This window comes from Echinococcus granulosus, assembly GCF_000524195.1.
Source record: "Echinococcus granulosus chromosome Unknown EG_S00045, whole genome shotgun sequence".
NCBI classification, from domain to species: domain Eukaryota; kingdom Metazoa; phylum Platyhelminthes; class Cestoda; order Cyclophyllidea; family Taeniidae; genus Echinococcus; species Echinococcus granulosus.
In genome coordinates, this window is record NW_020170425.1 from 376,040 (window position 1) to 393,598 (window position 17,559).

Genomic DNA, 17,559 nt, shown 5'->3' on the forward strand with positions numbered 1-17,559 from the left:
AACGAAAACCACACAAATCTTCCCTACCTTATAATCAGCGCTTAAATACCCAACTTTGAATATAAACATTTTAGTTCATTTGGCATCGTAATTTTGGCTTAGCCGAGATTAATAATGCCGCCACAAACTAATTAGCCGCCAATATTTACGATTATGCTTAGTATTTTAAATGTACGTTCTTTTCTTTACATTGCATTATGTCTAGGAATGTTATTTGATCCTATGAGTCTCATTTTGCTCATGCATAATTGCGAGTTATTACTTCTCATAGGTCACCGATTGCCTCCGCTTAAGTAGCCTACCTGGGAATCGAATAATAAAAGTGCATTTAAATATGATGACATGCAATTAGGAAAATAAACTTGTTGAATGTTAGCAAAGTTGATATTTAGGTGGGAGCTTTCTTCTCAAATCCTCTTTAATGTATGCCGCTGTTGCATATAAGATTAAATTGTCGCCCTTCTAAAGCCTCTCAATTTATTTACTCCTAATTAATATCATTTGCACTGCTGTTTAAGTCTTTTGTTTCAAAGGGACAAAAACTTGTGCTTTCGTTTTAAATGCACAATTTTGACTTTTTGAGCACCCAAGCGAGGAAGCTTTATCTAAAGCCTCCTGGTCTATATTTCAAGGTTCTCTAAGTAAAATAGTTACAACTATTATCTCGCTTGCAAATCTTAGGCAAAATCCGCCAAATCTATGGAGATCTTCTATCTTTCACAAAATTAATGAACACAGTGCTTCCATAATCGTTTCTCTACGTAGTATATAACCACATTAAAATGCTTCCACCTACTTTTAGGTTCTTTATTAAAGTACTTTGAGGAAAATGTTGGCTTTTGAAAATAATTTATTTAAGGTCATTAGAAACGCACATACTTCTCTTTTAATTAGCAGACTGGTGTGATAAAGGGTTAATAATGCAGCGTAAGTCGGCATTTGCCTCGAGGATATGTGAAGTCTGCCTGATAATGCCATCCTAAAACGGCCGTTGTTACTGTTACACTTCAAAGTGTTTCTCACTATGCTGCAGCAAGGAACTTTATATGATACTGTATTGAAGAACCTCCTCATTAGCAAGATTAATGATTGCTTCCTCTGGCACTGTCTGGCAATATTAAACGCGTGAGGTAAAATTTTTGACTTGTCAGAGAGGGTATGCGGCACCGTCAATTTATTAGTTTGTTAACGCGGCTTCTTCCGAGTGTAGATATTAGTGGATGGCTGGAGTTACGAAAATAATATAATTTTAATTAGCACTTACTAACTAACCTTTCCAAGAATTAAATAACAAAATCACTCTTTAAATCTTGTAACCAACTTTTATTTTTTATTATTTGTAAGCGTTAACTTCGTTGCTCCCACTCATCACCACTGAGTATGCCTTTTTAATTGACGACTATTTCCATAAAATCAGATTTAACTGGTATAACACTTGTAGGACTTATCTCGTTGCATGAAAGCCGAGAGTTGACTTTTTTGGTGGGTGAATTTTCAATTAAAGTCAAAGAGGAAATAACATTGTATTTGGAACCACCTTTCAATTTGCCAAATTTGAATGCCTAGCATAATTAACCCTGTTAACGCAACTTTAACGATAATAATCTGCAAAATTCAAACCAACGTTTTCTCTTCCTTTAAAGAAGGCTAAATTTGGTATTAATCAACTCCTTGAATGAACATGTTGGCAAAAAATGTGAGCTCGAAAAATCTGTCAAACTAATGCAAATTTACATTGTAACTTGGTAGGGATCTACTTTACTTTACTATGCGACTGCAGCATCGGCAATCAGAACATGTCAATGGCTGCCCCATATCTGCTCTTCACACTCAATTTTATCAACAAATCGAAGTTTTCACGAGCATCCCATAAATATAGGGGATAATTATGCTTCCTACATAGCTTTATTCCATATATGCTCAGTTGTAATGTGATGTTCTCATGTCGAAAGTAAGTAAATTATAACACTATCAATAACCATAGCTGTGGTTATCATTTGTTGCATTTCCTCTGAAAAATTGTGGCTTAACAAGGGTTTGGCTTTAGTCTGACCTGTATTCAGAGCCTATCAAAGTGATCTAAACAGGTAGGGTTATACATAATTTCAGTGGTAAAATTAGCAAAATATTTGTTTTCTTAATCACTTCGATAAAGTATAAAACTTTGGGATTATTGTAGCTTGACCCAACTACTTTATTTCGATATGCTAATACCTTCTTTTCCTGGAAAATTCTAATTCAAAAAGTCCCTTAAGTAATTGTTTGTTTATAACCCGATTTATCGGTGGGCGTGCCTTAACCATTGTTTAAAACTACTAGCTTGTTACTTTTTGACATTTTGCCCAAAACTTAAGACGCTTGAAATCAAAGGTTAGCTTTAATCGTTGCACGGTGTAGTTATATCGTCAAGGGAATTTTTACATGAAGACCAATTATCCATTGTGTTGTGAAGGGGGAAAAAATTCGTAAATAACCTTTTATTTTTAGTGAAAAACAATTCCCGCTTTATCATCGTTGAAACATATCTCGTGCTCAATGACCGAAATTTGGAGAGGCCATTAAATAATTTTTTATTTGAACAGAGGAAGGAAATTATGCATATTAAGAGAGGCGTTTAAGACGGAAAATGGTTAGCGGGCAAATATTCGTGTTTTGAGACTTCGCTCAAAAAACTGTGTCGCCGTCAACTGGGACATGCAGGGAGAAGCGAATGTAAAGCAAATTAGCTCTGCCTGAATCCTCCAGCGGCTTCATAACACACACTTGATTCTCGTAATCGTTTTAGTCCTTAAAATTGCAAGTAAAATAATGGTTTGCAGGAATGCAGCACTGACAAACCCACGGCTCTTCAAAAACTAGTTCCTTCTACCAGGTCGATTAAATTGCATGACCCTCACCCTCATAATTCAGATTTTTACCACATGGTCAATCAGGTAAAGAAAGCAATTTCGTAATGTTTGCTGTTATGATGTGGGATGGTTAATTTTAAATAAAAAGATTTTAAAACCAAAAGAAGCATTATTCACTGACAAAGTGTTTTATTCCCACTGTTCGGCTAGCAAGTCGGAGATTTGAACAGTAAATTTTATAACACAATGAATTGGCCACCCACTGTTGATTGGCTTTGCAGGAGGCTCACGAGGGTGGTTTGATGGATACGATGTTTAACTTCATGCCATGACGCCGCAAAGGATCTTGTAAAACTCCAAATCAACTTCTTATTTTACCATTCAGAAATGTTTTATGAAAACTGTTAAGTATTTTTTCGTACAAAGGGAAACTTATCAGATTTTACGTACAAAATCCGTGGTCCACCACTTTTAAAATACATATTTTTAAAAATGGTTTTAAGATTAAATTATGTAGGGCTTCACAATGCTTGCTTTCAAGTCTTTACTTTCCTTTGAAAAGTAAAAATGTTATGTGAAACTCAGAGAAACATTCTTATCACTGTCGATTATCGGGATTATCCTTAGCCATCGGTTTTAAAAGACATGACATTTTCTGATATTCATACACTCTGAGAAGAGATGTCAATGAATAGCATTATATTATTGAGTAAAATGTTTACTTCCTTCAAAAAGTAATGCTGCAAATCGTGATCGTATATTTAGACAACCTATGTTTCACAAATAGCCATTCATTTCTGACACCTATTTTTATTATTCAGTTGGCAATTTAACAGCGTTAATATTTCTAAGAGAGTAAAATTGCTTCCCCTTTGACGTCATTTTTACTACATCAAAATATTAACGTTGCTTTACACTCGCATTTTCAAATTTCCTTTAGCAAATGTTCATTTTATGCTACATAACTGCACATTGGTCATGACTATTTTAAAAGAATTTGCAACTATTAAGACCTGAGTTAATGTAAGTAAGGGATTTTAGGGAGCGACCAATCAAAATAATGTTCCCAGTCTTTAAAACACATTGCGACTGCAATTTTTTAGGATTTCTTTGGCTACCAGGACAACTTTTAATGGGTTATTGTAAATAACTACGACAATTTTTTCGTATTTTACAGACGTAAGATGATTTTGTGCTTGAGAAACGGCTTTGAAGCGATTGCATCAAACATAAGCAGTTTTTAAAATAGGTCTGACGCCTTTTCACTTATCAAAAGCAACATTCGCTATGAATGAATGTGGTTGCATGACATAAATGTTATGAACTTAACGATGAAATATGAATCCGAGCAACTTCATTAAGACATTTTCACGAGTTAAATCGTATGTACACCCAACAATGTAATCAAATGGTGTTGCTATGGTGCATCACGAGTGCATGATTTCATTTACCTTTAAGAAAATAAGTTACTTGAGCTAGCTAACTTTGGTGATGCCGAATCGTTTTATATGTTAAAAAACTGACTGAATTTTGCCCTGCCACAATCATTTCTGATCCCTCAATGCGCCATTGCTCTTTGTTTGGTTACACTAGAAAATTTATGTGTAAAACACAAAACTTTGTGTTTTTTTATCAAAATTTTACAATTTAAGTGCAAAAAATAGTCAGAACAGTGCCAATATTCGCTTATAAAAGGTGTGGTTTGATTATTATTTTGCTCTAGTTCTGACTGATCGTTTCAATTCGCATCAGAAATCCAACTTTTCTGAAACGAGTTTCTTACTATAGTAAGCACAATAAATGGTTCAACTCGGCGCACTTAAATTTTCTGCGCAAATCCAAGTGAAAGTACAGTTGCGTCCGCTTTTCGCTAGGATATATAAGTTTAGAAGTAAATTTTTAAGAATCAGGAAGTATTTTTTTATCATGACGCACTCCGTGACTTATGACAATAGAAGAGTAGCAAACACAGCATGAAATATGCACAAAAGAAGCGTCAGTGCATTGCTACTGCCTCTTCAGTTGCTTCTGTTGCTCTCCCTACTAATTTTGCTGCCGTTGTTGCTGCAGCTGCTAACATACCACAAGGACGCTAAGGAAAGTGGAGTGGTGCAAGGTTTCCTGATACACTTCCTTTCCCGCTGGTTAGTGCCATAAATACTTTCATTTCATACCCATGCTCTCTACACCCTTTGCGCAAACACAAAACATTTAACGGAAGCAATTCGTGTGGGTTTGTAAATGTTAAATAATCACTCCCAAAACATTGCTTATTAGTATGAAATGTTGTAGACGATTAAAGTTTACTTGCTAACCAGCTATTTATACCTATTTTATAAAGTCAAAGGGAACCGTAAAGTCAATTTATCTTTCCGTACTTGTACCTCAAGTGTTAAAGTACAGACCAGATGTACAAATAGTACAAAAAATGCTTTCCTGTGTCTACTGTCTTTTTTTAACCTTATTGATTGGTATGGTCAATGCAAATTACCTCCTTTTGCTTGAGCTCATTAAATATGTCAATTTTTGGAAATCACTGTATTTCGTGCACCAACCTTGTGTGTTTGTGTATCTCAGGTTTAGTCTAAAATCACGCAACTCGTGTTGCTGTGTACATCGAAATGTTCACAGAGGTTATCTAAAATGTTATTTACTGCTGCACTGTTTGAAAGCATGCACCTCTGGGATTAGGGTAAAGGAGCGTCGCTAAAATAAAACTAAATTTTTTAAGCCTTTCTCAAAAGAATTTTTGGAGTTTTTTGTCTAGAGACTTCGATTAAATTTTATCTTTTAGGAAGCGACACTTACGAGACTTTATGACCGGATTAAGGTCTAGCAAGAGCCTACATCATAAAACGCATTAAATACTCTCCAACCCCTGTTCATCTAGAAAACAGCCACTATGCTTAAGGTAGTTGATTACGCTACTTACTTATTCTATGCCAAATAAAATGCTAGATTTTATTATTTCGATAGGCAAGAACCAGTTAGAATTCTTTGGCGCTTTAGAGGAATGTGCGGACTTCAGCTTCCACATACCAGGAAAACACGCCTTGCGTCTGCATCTATCGCCAAATAAAAGGTTACTGAAACTTTTGGAAAAACTTCCTGTATGCCTCCTTAGCTTTGGCTACCACACTTTGAGAACACCGTTACAACTCACTTGTACTCTTATAGCCTTCCCTATTTTTACTTATAAGCCCGTAATAATTTCGTTATTTTACCTAACAAACCCACATGGTTAATTAGACCTTCAAAATCATTATTACAAATAGTATAATGGCGCCTTACTTGCTTTTAGCTTCCATATTAAAAAGCGTCTACTTCTTCTTACGAATCCTTTTTCTTGAAATATTCGGTTCCTTAACTCTCGGCTGGCTTTTCTGTTAGCTGACTCAGTAATTGCTTTAAGTAAAACTTTTCCACCTGGAATTTCGTGATGGTACTTTTTTGGTTTTAATAGTATTTTGTTGCAATGAAAACATTTCTTCAACATCAAAGGATTGTTTTACGTATTGAAGACGCAGTGGAAGTATTTTGGACCTTTGTTGGAAGAAATCTGATTTTCCTTCTAAATTGTTAAACTTCTTATGTATTTTAGCGCCCATATTAGCATACATTTGCTTCGAACAATATGATCACTGACTTGTTATTAGCCTCACAAGTTTTCTAAAACAATAGCTTTTTAAACCCCTTTTGATAATGCAATAGTAAGATAACTTATGCTGGTTAAATATTCTATGCTTTAAACGCATCGTTTACATGATGCTTTTAAAATATGTATATACATATGCTTACAAAAAGCACAACCTTCCGGACGCATGGAAAGTAATGATTTTCAACAGTTTAGTTTTAGCGTTTCAAATTTATTCAAAGCCTATTGTATGATTACTAACATCTTTTTTTCTATTAGGTTTTACTCAAGCTACGATAATTTGATTTTGCTTCTATTTTAAAATATCCAAAACTCAGGAAATACTTCACCCTTTTGCCCACAGACATAATTTACGTAATTGTCTCCTTGATAATTTTTATTTAATACCGTAGGTCATTTTAGCATCGTCGTATGATCACTTTTATTCAAGTCGACAAAATTCCATTATCTTTAGATCTAGTTGCTGATTAGTGTCCAAGTGAAGTAAACAAAAGTCCCTTGCTGCTCAGATGTAGCGGCTGGGGTCATCAGCCCCGTTCCTTCCTGAATATGGCCTAGGAATATTGTTATTAAACCCCACCAAATCAGCATAGCATTGTTGAAAGTGTTTCTAAAACACAAGTGAGCTCTGCGTGCCAACGACAAGAACCAATTGACGCTTCGTAGTGTCCTATCTATTGACACTTGTATAAAGTATCATATTTGAACACTGCTGATCGGATAACTGTAGCCTACTTAAAGTGTCATTAATATTGCAATGAATGAGTTTCTTATTTTATAAAGAATTTTGTTTAGTTTTAGTAAATTTTGCAAACTATATTTAGTACAACATTCAGCTGTGCTAACTCTTGCATGATGCCCATAAGAAATGGAACATTTCGTCAATACTTGAAATTTAGTTCACCTCTTCATCATGCGTCTTAGGTGGGACCTATTAACCACACCCAGTGCAGATTCATCTACGGAATTACGCTTTGTGTGGATGTAAATCAGTGCATCTGAAATCGGATAAAGAGCTGCGCCATAAATAAACGCATTCTTTCTATGGTAGCGCTAAATGGGCATTTGTTGACATGATCCAGGCGCATTCCAAGGCTAGATCCAAACCGAGCTAAAGCACACATGTCTGGTAATCAGTTTGGTAGAGGTTTCTGAATTCAAAGGATCGCCTTATGCACTTACTTATAAGGTACAATTATTTGCTTTTAGCAATGTCTTTCTTAACTTCGACAGATCAGTAATATGAGTTGTTTTGTGTTGAACAGAAAACAGCCTTCTACAATGTAAGCTTTAGGTCCCCTGAGTTATTTAAAGGATCAAACGTAACCCTGAAAGAATGGAAAAATTTAATGGTAGGGGCAAATATCTAATGGAAACTCTTAAATAATGTATGAATAGGTGGAGAACTAAAGGACCATATATTGTATAAGCCCGATTATATTCAGTTTAGAATAATTGAGTGATTTCAACTTAATGAAAATAATTGCTTGTAAGCTCAATCGAAATTATCTTTCTGTATTCCCATCGATACCGATTGTTCTGGCAACAGAAAACCATCCTGCTGTAAAGTACTGCATGCAAATTAAACAATGAGTGTAAAATGATTTCTCTCTTAGCTGGATGGGATGGAATAATGATCGGAAGCGAATTAAGTTTGATCTAATTTTGACGATTGGTGTGTAACGCTAAAATGTCTGAATTGCCATCAAAGTAGTGTGACTCAAAAGAGGATAGTGTAAATGAACACCAGCATGAATAATTAAAACTTGGGCTTTGTTAAAATTATTAAAATTCATATGAGCCTTTAAAATCGTGTGTGTGGCATAATATTTCGGCAGAATCTAGTTCCATAGTTGCAAAAAATCGGAAACTCTTACACAGTAACTGCATAATTTAATATCTTCATAGCGCTGTAAATAAGTCAAATTTGCCATCATTCCGGTGCAAAATCAGTTGTAATTGCCCATGCGTTTCAGTTTGGTCTCAAACAAATAATAATATTTTTAATGAGCTGAAGTAATATTGCCTTTTTAGGAAAATTCTTGATTGCCTAAAATAATCACTGGATCTGATATGTTTTTAAATTACACCTAAGCTATTTTCAAATGGTAGGGCAAGTTTAAATTTCCCCTTTCTACTAAACAATACTAGCCCGGAAAACAATGATTTGTGGTAAGTGGAAATTGTTATGGGGGATAAGGAAATCTAGCGGAAGTCTGTGGTAAAACGCTAGCATGGGGTCAAAGTCCCATTTATCTATGGAGCGCGAGGAGAGGTTAGTAAATTTGTCGCATACTTTCATTTAAGCCAGTCCTAAATGCTGAAACGAACAAATAACTGGAGGAATTTATTTTTAGACAAGCGATTCAAAACATTAGTTCTAGGCTAACCAAAGCACCATTTGTGCTGTGAAAACTCACAAAGATACTCAAATTTGAGTAAACGGGGCCGATCCCGGATTAACTAACGTTGGATTAATTTCGACTTTCATTGGTTGCTTTATCAAACAAGTAAAAGAAAATGGAACCAAAACAATGATACTTTAAATCTATTACGTTGCTTATATTGATGCCCCGGAGTGATACAGCAAATGCCGCATTTTTATTATGAGTGGGTGAAAAACGACTCTCATATGCAGTTTAAAAACTTTACTGATTTCGGTTGATAGGCGCACATAAAATAATGTGAAGCAATATATCTTAATCACAACGTAAGCCTACCTATCAATGTTGGCGAATCAAGTATATGCTGCAACATTTGTTGCTAAATTATTTGATACATGGACTTACCTGTAAGCAGCTCGTAGCCACCTTATTCCATGGCGGGAACACAGTCAAAATAGGTGTTGTGAGATGTGCCGCTCTTTCAAAATACCAAGATTGGCGCCCTTAACGCAAACGAAGCTTTTGTAGTTTTTTTGGAAAATCATCTACATTCGTTTTACTGGAATTAACACTCGCAGGTTTATACCAGCATTACTTGGAGTTCAGTAGGTAAGCGTAGAACTGCAAAAATTGGAGTTTATAATGTGTTCCCAGGTCGGCGCAAATTAGCTCGCACGGCATCAAAAGCGAACACTGGTTTGGATAGAGATTACCAAAATAACAACCCCGAAGGTTTCAGAAAAAAAACTTTAAATAGCATGTAATCTTAGTTATTGATGCACCAAAAAATCCAACTATAATATTCATTTAGCAAAAAATTGTTGCCGTGTAAGTGGGTTTGTGGAGCTACAGTTTATGCTTAAATTGCCATTTTACAGAGCAAATAAGAATTCTTCTACTTTTGGGTGCCGAAATGGACTAAGTTGAAAAAAAACTATGTGAGCTGAACAACATTAAGATTTTTTATGATTTTTGCCCTGCGAAACTTGGGCTATTTTTCTAATAGTGTGTTTCAATTCAGATGAACGTGAATGAACCATATTTGTGACTGAGTCAGTGAAAGAGGCCAACAGCGTGTTTTCTGTTTCCGAAGTAAATTTTGATAAATGTGTTTATCTTTTGTAGGCTCATAAGTACATATATGGATGCTGTTAAAAAGATGTCAAGTTCTTAATTTATACACTCATTGTTAATCGTTTTTTCCCTATGCATAGTAGGAATTTTCCGCCCTTTCACCTTGCAAAATAATTATTGCCGGGCCAGCATTGATTTCGCTTGATACAGCGCCATGCGAGACATTGGATTCCAAAGTGTACGATGAGAACTATAACTATCATTACAAAATCAGTAATTCCTTGCCATTGGTTGTCTTTGATTAAACAAGCCATCGATGCAAATTGCAAAGTGTAGAAAAAAAGCTAAATGGTTGCTTTGACAAATGTGTGTTTACAATGGTAGCTTGAGTAAATTATTTGTACAGACTGCCAGAATCCTCATCACTGAAGTGTAGAGAATCTCTTAAGCCAACCTCACCAACTTAGAGTTCAGAATGTCTCAAAGGATAGAGCACACCAGCCTGCATCGTTTTTATTTTGGGCGATACGTCTACTATTACGAAGCGAAACAGGCAAAATGAGATTAAATTTAACTTTAGTCGAAAATGCATTATTAAGTTTTGGGGTGTTTATGATTTTAGCCACGAAATTCAATAGATTCATTTGTTTATTTGGCATTATTTTTAAGTCGTGCATCGTCATTGTCTTGTCACACGAAGAATGCCGGAATACTTACCCAAGCCTTTTTCCATTCAATTTAAAATACGAATTAATCGAAATTAAGCGATTTGAAGGAATCGGTTACAAGCAGCAACCTTCATCATTATAAGGAGGCTCAATTTAATCGAGCTACTAATTAATAAGTGGTGTTGGTAAAAAAATATATATTGAGGCTTAAAATAAATTTCCACTCGGAGTACACTAATATGGCACTTCTCGTGATGTTGCAAATCCTTCCGAATTTGTTCAAGTGTGATCAATTGAGTTGTCCACGAGGAACAATTATGTGTCAGTTGACCTTTGTAAGCTGTCAGGTAATAAGATGGATGTCGCCAATTCAAAATTGTCTATTTATTGGTCTTCAATGTGTAGTTATTTCTGAAATGAAGAGAATTTGGAAAAAGACAATTTTACAGTGCATTTAAGCAAAATCTGCTATAAAAACGTAATGTGCAACTGTCATTATCCCTGCGAAGTTGTGCCATTTTCCTAAGTAAACTCTTTATGCTAAAACCCTTCACAGAAGTGAAAGCCGTCTATTTCAGTAGCTACTTTCTCAAACACAAATCAATCACTGAGACTGCATTCAAACCGCCTTTACAAACGATTTCATCAAAGCAATCTTGACAGTCACAAACCATTCTGTACCCTAATATTGTCTCCCACCACCTGCAAAACAACATTCAGGTACAGGCGACAATGTTCATTGAGCAATGATATTGAAAACTAGTCTGTAAAACTGGTCGCCATTTACAGCTCAGTAAATAAACATTTCGTTACTTAATTTATGTTCAACACAATCGTTTGCTAACGGTGCAGACAAAACACTACCCAGAATTACACATTGTCGTAATAAATGAATCCATCACTCGTGACAATTAAAAAATTAAGGCGTGGTGGTAAACGGTTCTAAGTTTCACTCAAAAACTTTACGGAAATATGCGTTAATTAAGACTACCCTCATTTGTGTCTTTGTGTACAGTTCTACATTAGCACTCCTGCAACCGCAACTAGTTAACATATTAGTGTCTATAACGTCATTACAACTAAGTAAGATACTTTATAAACGCTGATATACATAAAGTGACGCCAAATTCACGCAGTAGTTTCTTCTTTGATAGGGAGCGAAAATACCTCAAATCTCAGTAGAAAATCCAAAAATTAAGCTGTCGTAAATCGTTAAATCATCTATACTCTTTCGCTTGTTTTAAAGCGAGTGAATCACCCTTTGTGTGAAGCATGCATTGAAGTGTGATTATTTTTAGATAGCAATAATTTTCTTGATGCAGAGGTCGAAGTGCATCAAATTGGTGCCTAATCGAATGGAGGAGAAAACTGTCACCATTCCCATTTCTAAAATGCTGCATCAATGCCACCTTTTCATTGATTTGATTTCTAGCCTTAAGTGTGGGCGAAGAAGTCCACAAAAAAAATGAGTGGATGGAAAGTTTCCTTCGTGGTTGGTATTTTAAAGCACAAACTTATATTTATTGGATTTTATTTGCTCAAGAACAGTTAAATACCTCTGGCAGCTGCTTAGTAGTAGAATTCCTATCTAAAAACGGTATTAGAAAGTTTTTAAACGACCCGAAAGACCCGTCATCAAACAGCCTTAAGCCGTTGTGGCTAGGTTAAGTTGATCGAGAAGTAAGTCTGAGCCCTATGACTCCACAAAATTAACAAAATATTTTTGGAATAGTTGGGAAATAATTGGGAGCTTTGAGAACAAAAAAGGTCAAGAAAATTTCTCACTTAACTCAAAATTGGAAGTGAACATAAAAAAGCCACCTTCTCACACTCGAAAATGTTGGATGAAGGTACTAAGTTATTTTATGATATTTTTAGCCTTAAATGTAATAGACGAAAATTATTGGAAAGTTACTGAGTGCTCTACAAATGATTGACTCATCCAAAATATTACGGCTGGTCTCGGTAAGTGCAAGGATCAACCAGTGGTGACTGGTTAGGTTTATTTTATTGAAGCGATGGAGTTAGTCGAATTGTTAATGCCAATCAAAATGTATACACGTATCAAAAACACTTGAAAGCAAGTAAGTTTTTCCTTAAGACAAGGTGAGGTGGGACTTGAGCTACCTGCGAAAACATTCTCCAAGATTACCTGACGCCATTTAATATGTGGCCGTAGAATAAAAATGGCTTCGTTAATGAGGGCAAAAAGCCCAAAAATAATAGGAAGATCGTTGCCAAATCAGGAACTGCGCTGTTATTCCAGAGGCCTGATTGACAAGTACCCACGACTGAAAGATCGTTGTTAGAAGTCACAAGCGATTATCTTTGACAATCAAGCTATTAGAGTACTTGCATTGTTTTTACTTGTCACTTTATTGGAGTAAGGAACAGTCTTTTTCATTTAGAATATCTGCACCAGACACTGCTTGCATTGTTCTATTTATTTTTTGACGTTGGGCAAAATTGAACTCACATTATGAGTGGGTAACTATGAAAGGCTAAGACGAGGAATCTCCACGACGTTGTATGTCCAGGACTTAATTCTGACGGATGTTAATCAATGAAAATTCTCCTATCTGGTGGCGTCTTCTATGGCGCGAAAGGGCAAGTGGAAGTGACGTGCAGCAAATAGGATGCGAAGTCCATCGTCTCGAAATCGTTGATATCCCCCAAGCCTTACAGAACTTCAGTAATGAGTGAATACAGTCCATTAACTTAATTGGCTTTTGTTTTCACTTCATCAAACAGTGAATAGACATTAAACTGTTTTCCATCAATTCATCCAGACAGGGGAAACTGCCTTGGTTAAACACTAAATGCTTAGGTTATTTTCTGGAAGCAGCTATCAAAATGCGCTCCTTTTATTAAGTGGCCTTTTGGTTAGCCTATGATGCTAAAAATTATTTAAAATTTACGGTTTCTGGGATTCCAAAAAGCATTCCCAGTGAACGCTATTATCTTCCCTATCATGGACCGTAACATTTACCACTACTACATCACTCATTTTAGTTATTTATTGGACCGAATTAAGAATATGCTTTTAAAAGAGTTTCATGAGATTTATTAGGACTCCTTCATTATATTTCGCGCTAAATTACCGGAGCAAAGAATGCAGAATTTAGCATGATATTAATGCATAAAAGTGTATTTCTACAATTTGCAGTTATCAAGGATGAACTTTCGAAAGGAATGGAGGCATCTTAGCAGGAATTTCTAATCTGATTGATTAGAAAAACATGTGTGTATGGATGCAATTAACATAGTTGCTGGAAGAAGAGCGTAATATTATCGAAGCTCCTGTGTCCGGGCTGGTGGCCTATCAAATAGCGGTCAAAAATATCTCAAGGCCAATATTCAGCACCACAACAGTCGGTAAAAGATTAGTCCGAGCTCAACGCCACATGATTGGACAATCCACACTAAAATTCACTACTATGCTGTTTTTCAGTGATAAATACACTAACCCTTTGCCTCCTTTCATCTTGATAAGAAATACTCCCGCCAAAATGAGGGACTTTTTAAATCCAATATAATTACGAGAAAACTGTTAACCCATTTCAGCTGACGAAGTTAAAGGTCTAGACGAATGTATACATTCATAATCTTACTTAGGATATTTGAATGCAGAGCTCCTTAATATAAATTTTAACTTGTGACTTAAAAGTATCCCCTCCATCTACTAACGCCTCTGTATCAATGTCTTCAAAACCACTTTCCAAAAAGATTACATCGTCTGGATTCCAAATGCATTTAACGTTGTAGCTGTTTATAAACTCTGAGATCTCAAAAACCAAGGTTATTTTGAAATCCCAAAATAAAAAATGAGTCTTCCGCATTTTCGTTTGTAAGATGAATCAATGAGAACCAAAGTGAACGTGCGATTACCTGATTTTCAATCGCTTTATACCTTGCCATTAAGTTTGATTAAGTCTATACGCTTATACTACAAGCTATCTGCAGTTGTTAAAAATAACACTAAAACATATCAAGTATATACATCAGATAGAGGGCAGAGCCTGTAAACACCGTTTTGTCTGTCTGGACGATAAAATCCGCATGCCATGAAGATCACTTACAAGTGCGGAAGAAGGTATGACATCGAGAATGTAGACTGTTTAAAGCTTGCATCGACTACTTTCCCGACCACTCTTTTAAGGGGATGACATAACGTACTCACCGTCAAATCTTCCATAAAGTCGTCAATCAATGGCACCAGACTTATGTAGAATTCCATAAGTTCCGATGTTATTTCTGCTTCACTTAATCATTTTACAAAAAATGAGAGATTTTACGACATCGTTAAGTGTCCTGCTTCTGAAATCCTGATTTATTGGATCCCTATCGAAGGTTACCAGTAATTGACAATACCGTCTAAGTAATTCCACCTCTTCAATGGATGCTACCACTAAGCACACAATGGTTTTATGTGGATTAAGACATTATGGATACATATATAACCATTATAAGCAAGTGGCTTTCGCCAATAAACTTATTAAGTGGAAATGCCTCCGCTAGGTGAGCTCAAATATAAACCCATATCATATTGTCGTTAAAAATACAGTACACAAACCCATCGCTCGAAATAGTGAATGTTTAATTCTTTGTCGCTTATTAATCGCATCGTACAGGCATCATTTCACACTTTTTTTGCTGTTTTTCATCTGTGGCAACGAAAGCCAATGCAAGTATATATATACATATATTGTCCAATGATTAAAAGAAAATGCAAAAGTTTTGTAAGTGGTCGCTCAAGTCAGATGCACTACTACATTAAAGGCAAAAATGCAAGATAAAGCAAGGTGATACAAACAAGTGAGCAGTTCCAACTCGTTCTACTGCGATATCTCGTAAGTGGAATTGCGCGTTTGCTGCTTGAGACCAGGAATGCTCTTCCAAGTTATCGTTACTCTCATTCGTACTCCACACATAATGGCTAGAATTGTGTAAAAAATTTCATATCGCTAGGATATAAAAACGATTTTCCCGGCAAAAAGCTTCAGCATAATATCGAAGAAGTTGCACTAAAATTACCGAAGTAAAAATTGGCACTTTTCACCACGCCCCAAAAGCAACTCAATCATTCAACGTAGCAAATTTTCGTGATGAAAGCATTCGCGTATTTCGCCGGAGTTTGGTAAGATTATGAACTGTATTGCCCCCCTTAATTCAACCAAAGTCCTCATGTTACGCCTTTTAAAAGCGTTATTTTGAATAAGGAACATTTTAAACCAAGAGTCAAATCTCCCAGGTCATTTGGGCCCCACTATTTTTGTTACTTAAGCCTAAAAAACAGGACGGGATCTAATTATCATGAGAGTTGGAAGGTGAATGAAGGGAGTTCAGGGGGCGTGGGATGCTGGTGAGGGGTGCGGAATCGAGAAGGGTGGCCGTGAAGCGCCTTACTCTGAAGTGCGGTACCTTGGAGGCCCGTCTGGACGTCTGATGCGATGGAGATTAAGGAACCACGGTCGCTTGTCCGCGTCTTGCTGGATCGTCTCAATCGAATCTATGTCGTGCGGGAAGACATCTATCTGAAAATGACGAAAACAGGGTTCCGCCTAATCTTAAAAGTTTCTGCCTATTATTCAAAAAAGCTTTCCTAGAGAGCGACGTTATACAATTAATATAACCCGATTTTAATTGTTTAATGCTTGTTAAAGATGCTGCCATTTATAAAATGAACCACCCCTTACCACGAGACCAGAAATCCCCGCTTGATCCGCACACATTACTCTAATTAAGAAAAAGGACATCTGATTCCCTTATTTACATCTAATTAAAGCAAATTAGAGGTCTTTAACGCGCCTAAACAGAATATGCTAGTGAGGACTCATGCCGACTGCAGAATGAAGTGCACAGAGGACTTCTCACAAGTGTGTGGTTCATGCAACCTTCGCCGAAAAAACTTGACAGATTCAATTATATCTACCAGACATCATATTCTACCATATTTCTGATGCATGATATGTACACATTAGCTGTATTAATGGACTAACAAAAAAGTGGACTTCATAAACAAAGAATGAAAATTGGTAGCACAATTAGAATCAATATTGACATTGTCACTGCGTGGGGCTACTATAAATCATAGTCCAATTCGCCGATAACAGCGCAAAGCAAACTGGAATCGAAATAGGAATGAAAAACGAGTGATTTTTGCAAAGTATGCGGTTTCTATAAGACAAGTTCTTCAACGGGACCCTGAACCAGATTTGTTAAACACACTCGAGTCAGGAAATAATTCCTCCAGCTCAAAATTCTCACAACATCGGTGTAGGGAGGAAACAATTTCGGGGAAAAAAATAAAGCAATCTACACGTCGGGGACATCGAGAGATGGTGTACCGTCCGTCCACCCACCCATCCGTACACTCAGTGAGGGAAAAAAGATTATTTCCATTTTTTAGTAGAGCTAATGAAGGGAAGTTCAAAGCACCTCTCTCATCCTCTTTAGCCACAATTCTCAAAATAGGGACTGTTTGGCACAAATGGAATACAGAGGTTGCAAACATCCAAAAACTAGGCTAAATATATTAAACTACGAATAGCTTGAAGTAGAAGAGATCAGAATGATTTGGCCGTAAATGGTACAAATTCCCATTATCTAGCATACAATAATTTTTAAGCACGTCATTAAGGTGCGATACCTATTTAGTGTTATCACGAAGGAGACTAAATCTTGCAGTTTTACAAGATAATAAATTTCAGATGATCCACTGAAAATTCAAAAGCTAAAGTCCATTTTCTATTCTATGAAGTAGAGTCGTGAAGTACGCTATGGTTATCAGTTTATTTATGTTATAGTTCAATTAAAACACTACTAATTCAGTATACCATGTATTGTCCATAATTATGCTTCGTCAGTCAGAGGTCAAAGCTGCACTAACTTGCGAACGGCACAAACACATATATGCTCATACAAAAATA

The 17,559-nt window shown here is 36.1% G+C and overlaps 1 protein-coding gene across 1 annotated transcript; it reads right to left on the minus strand. All coding sequences in view use genetic code 11, as the record gives it.

Moving 5' to 3' along the window:
• Nucleotides 1–7,780: 7,780 nt before the first annotated feature.
• EGR_05760 (hypothetical protein) lies at nucleotides 7,781–16,362 on the minus strand (the record flags this gene model as incomplete). Its single annotated transcript, XM_024495009.1, has 3 exons — nucleotides 7,781–7,832; nucleotides 16,037–16,164; nucleotides 16,327–16,362. 3 exons carry the CDS (start codon nucleotides 16,360–16,362, stop codon nucleotides 7,781–7,783), a joined length of 216 nt encoding a protein of 71 aa, XP_024350602.1.
• Nucleotides 16,363–17,559: the final 1,197 nt, after the last annotated feature.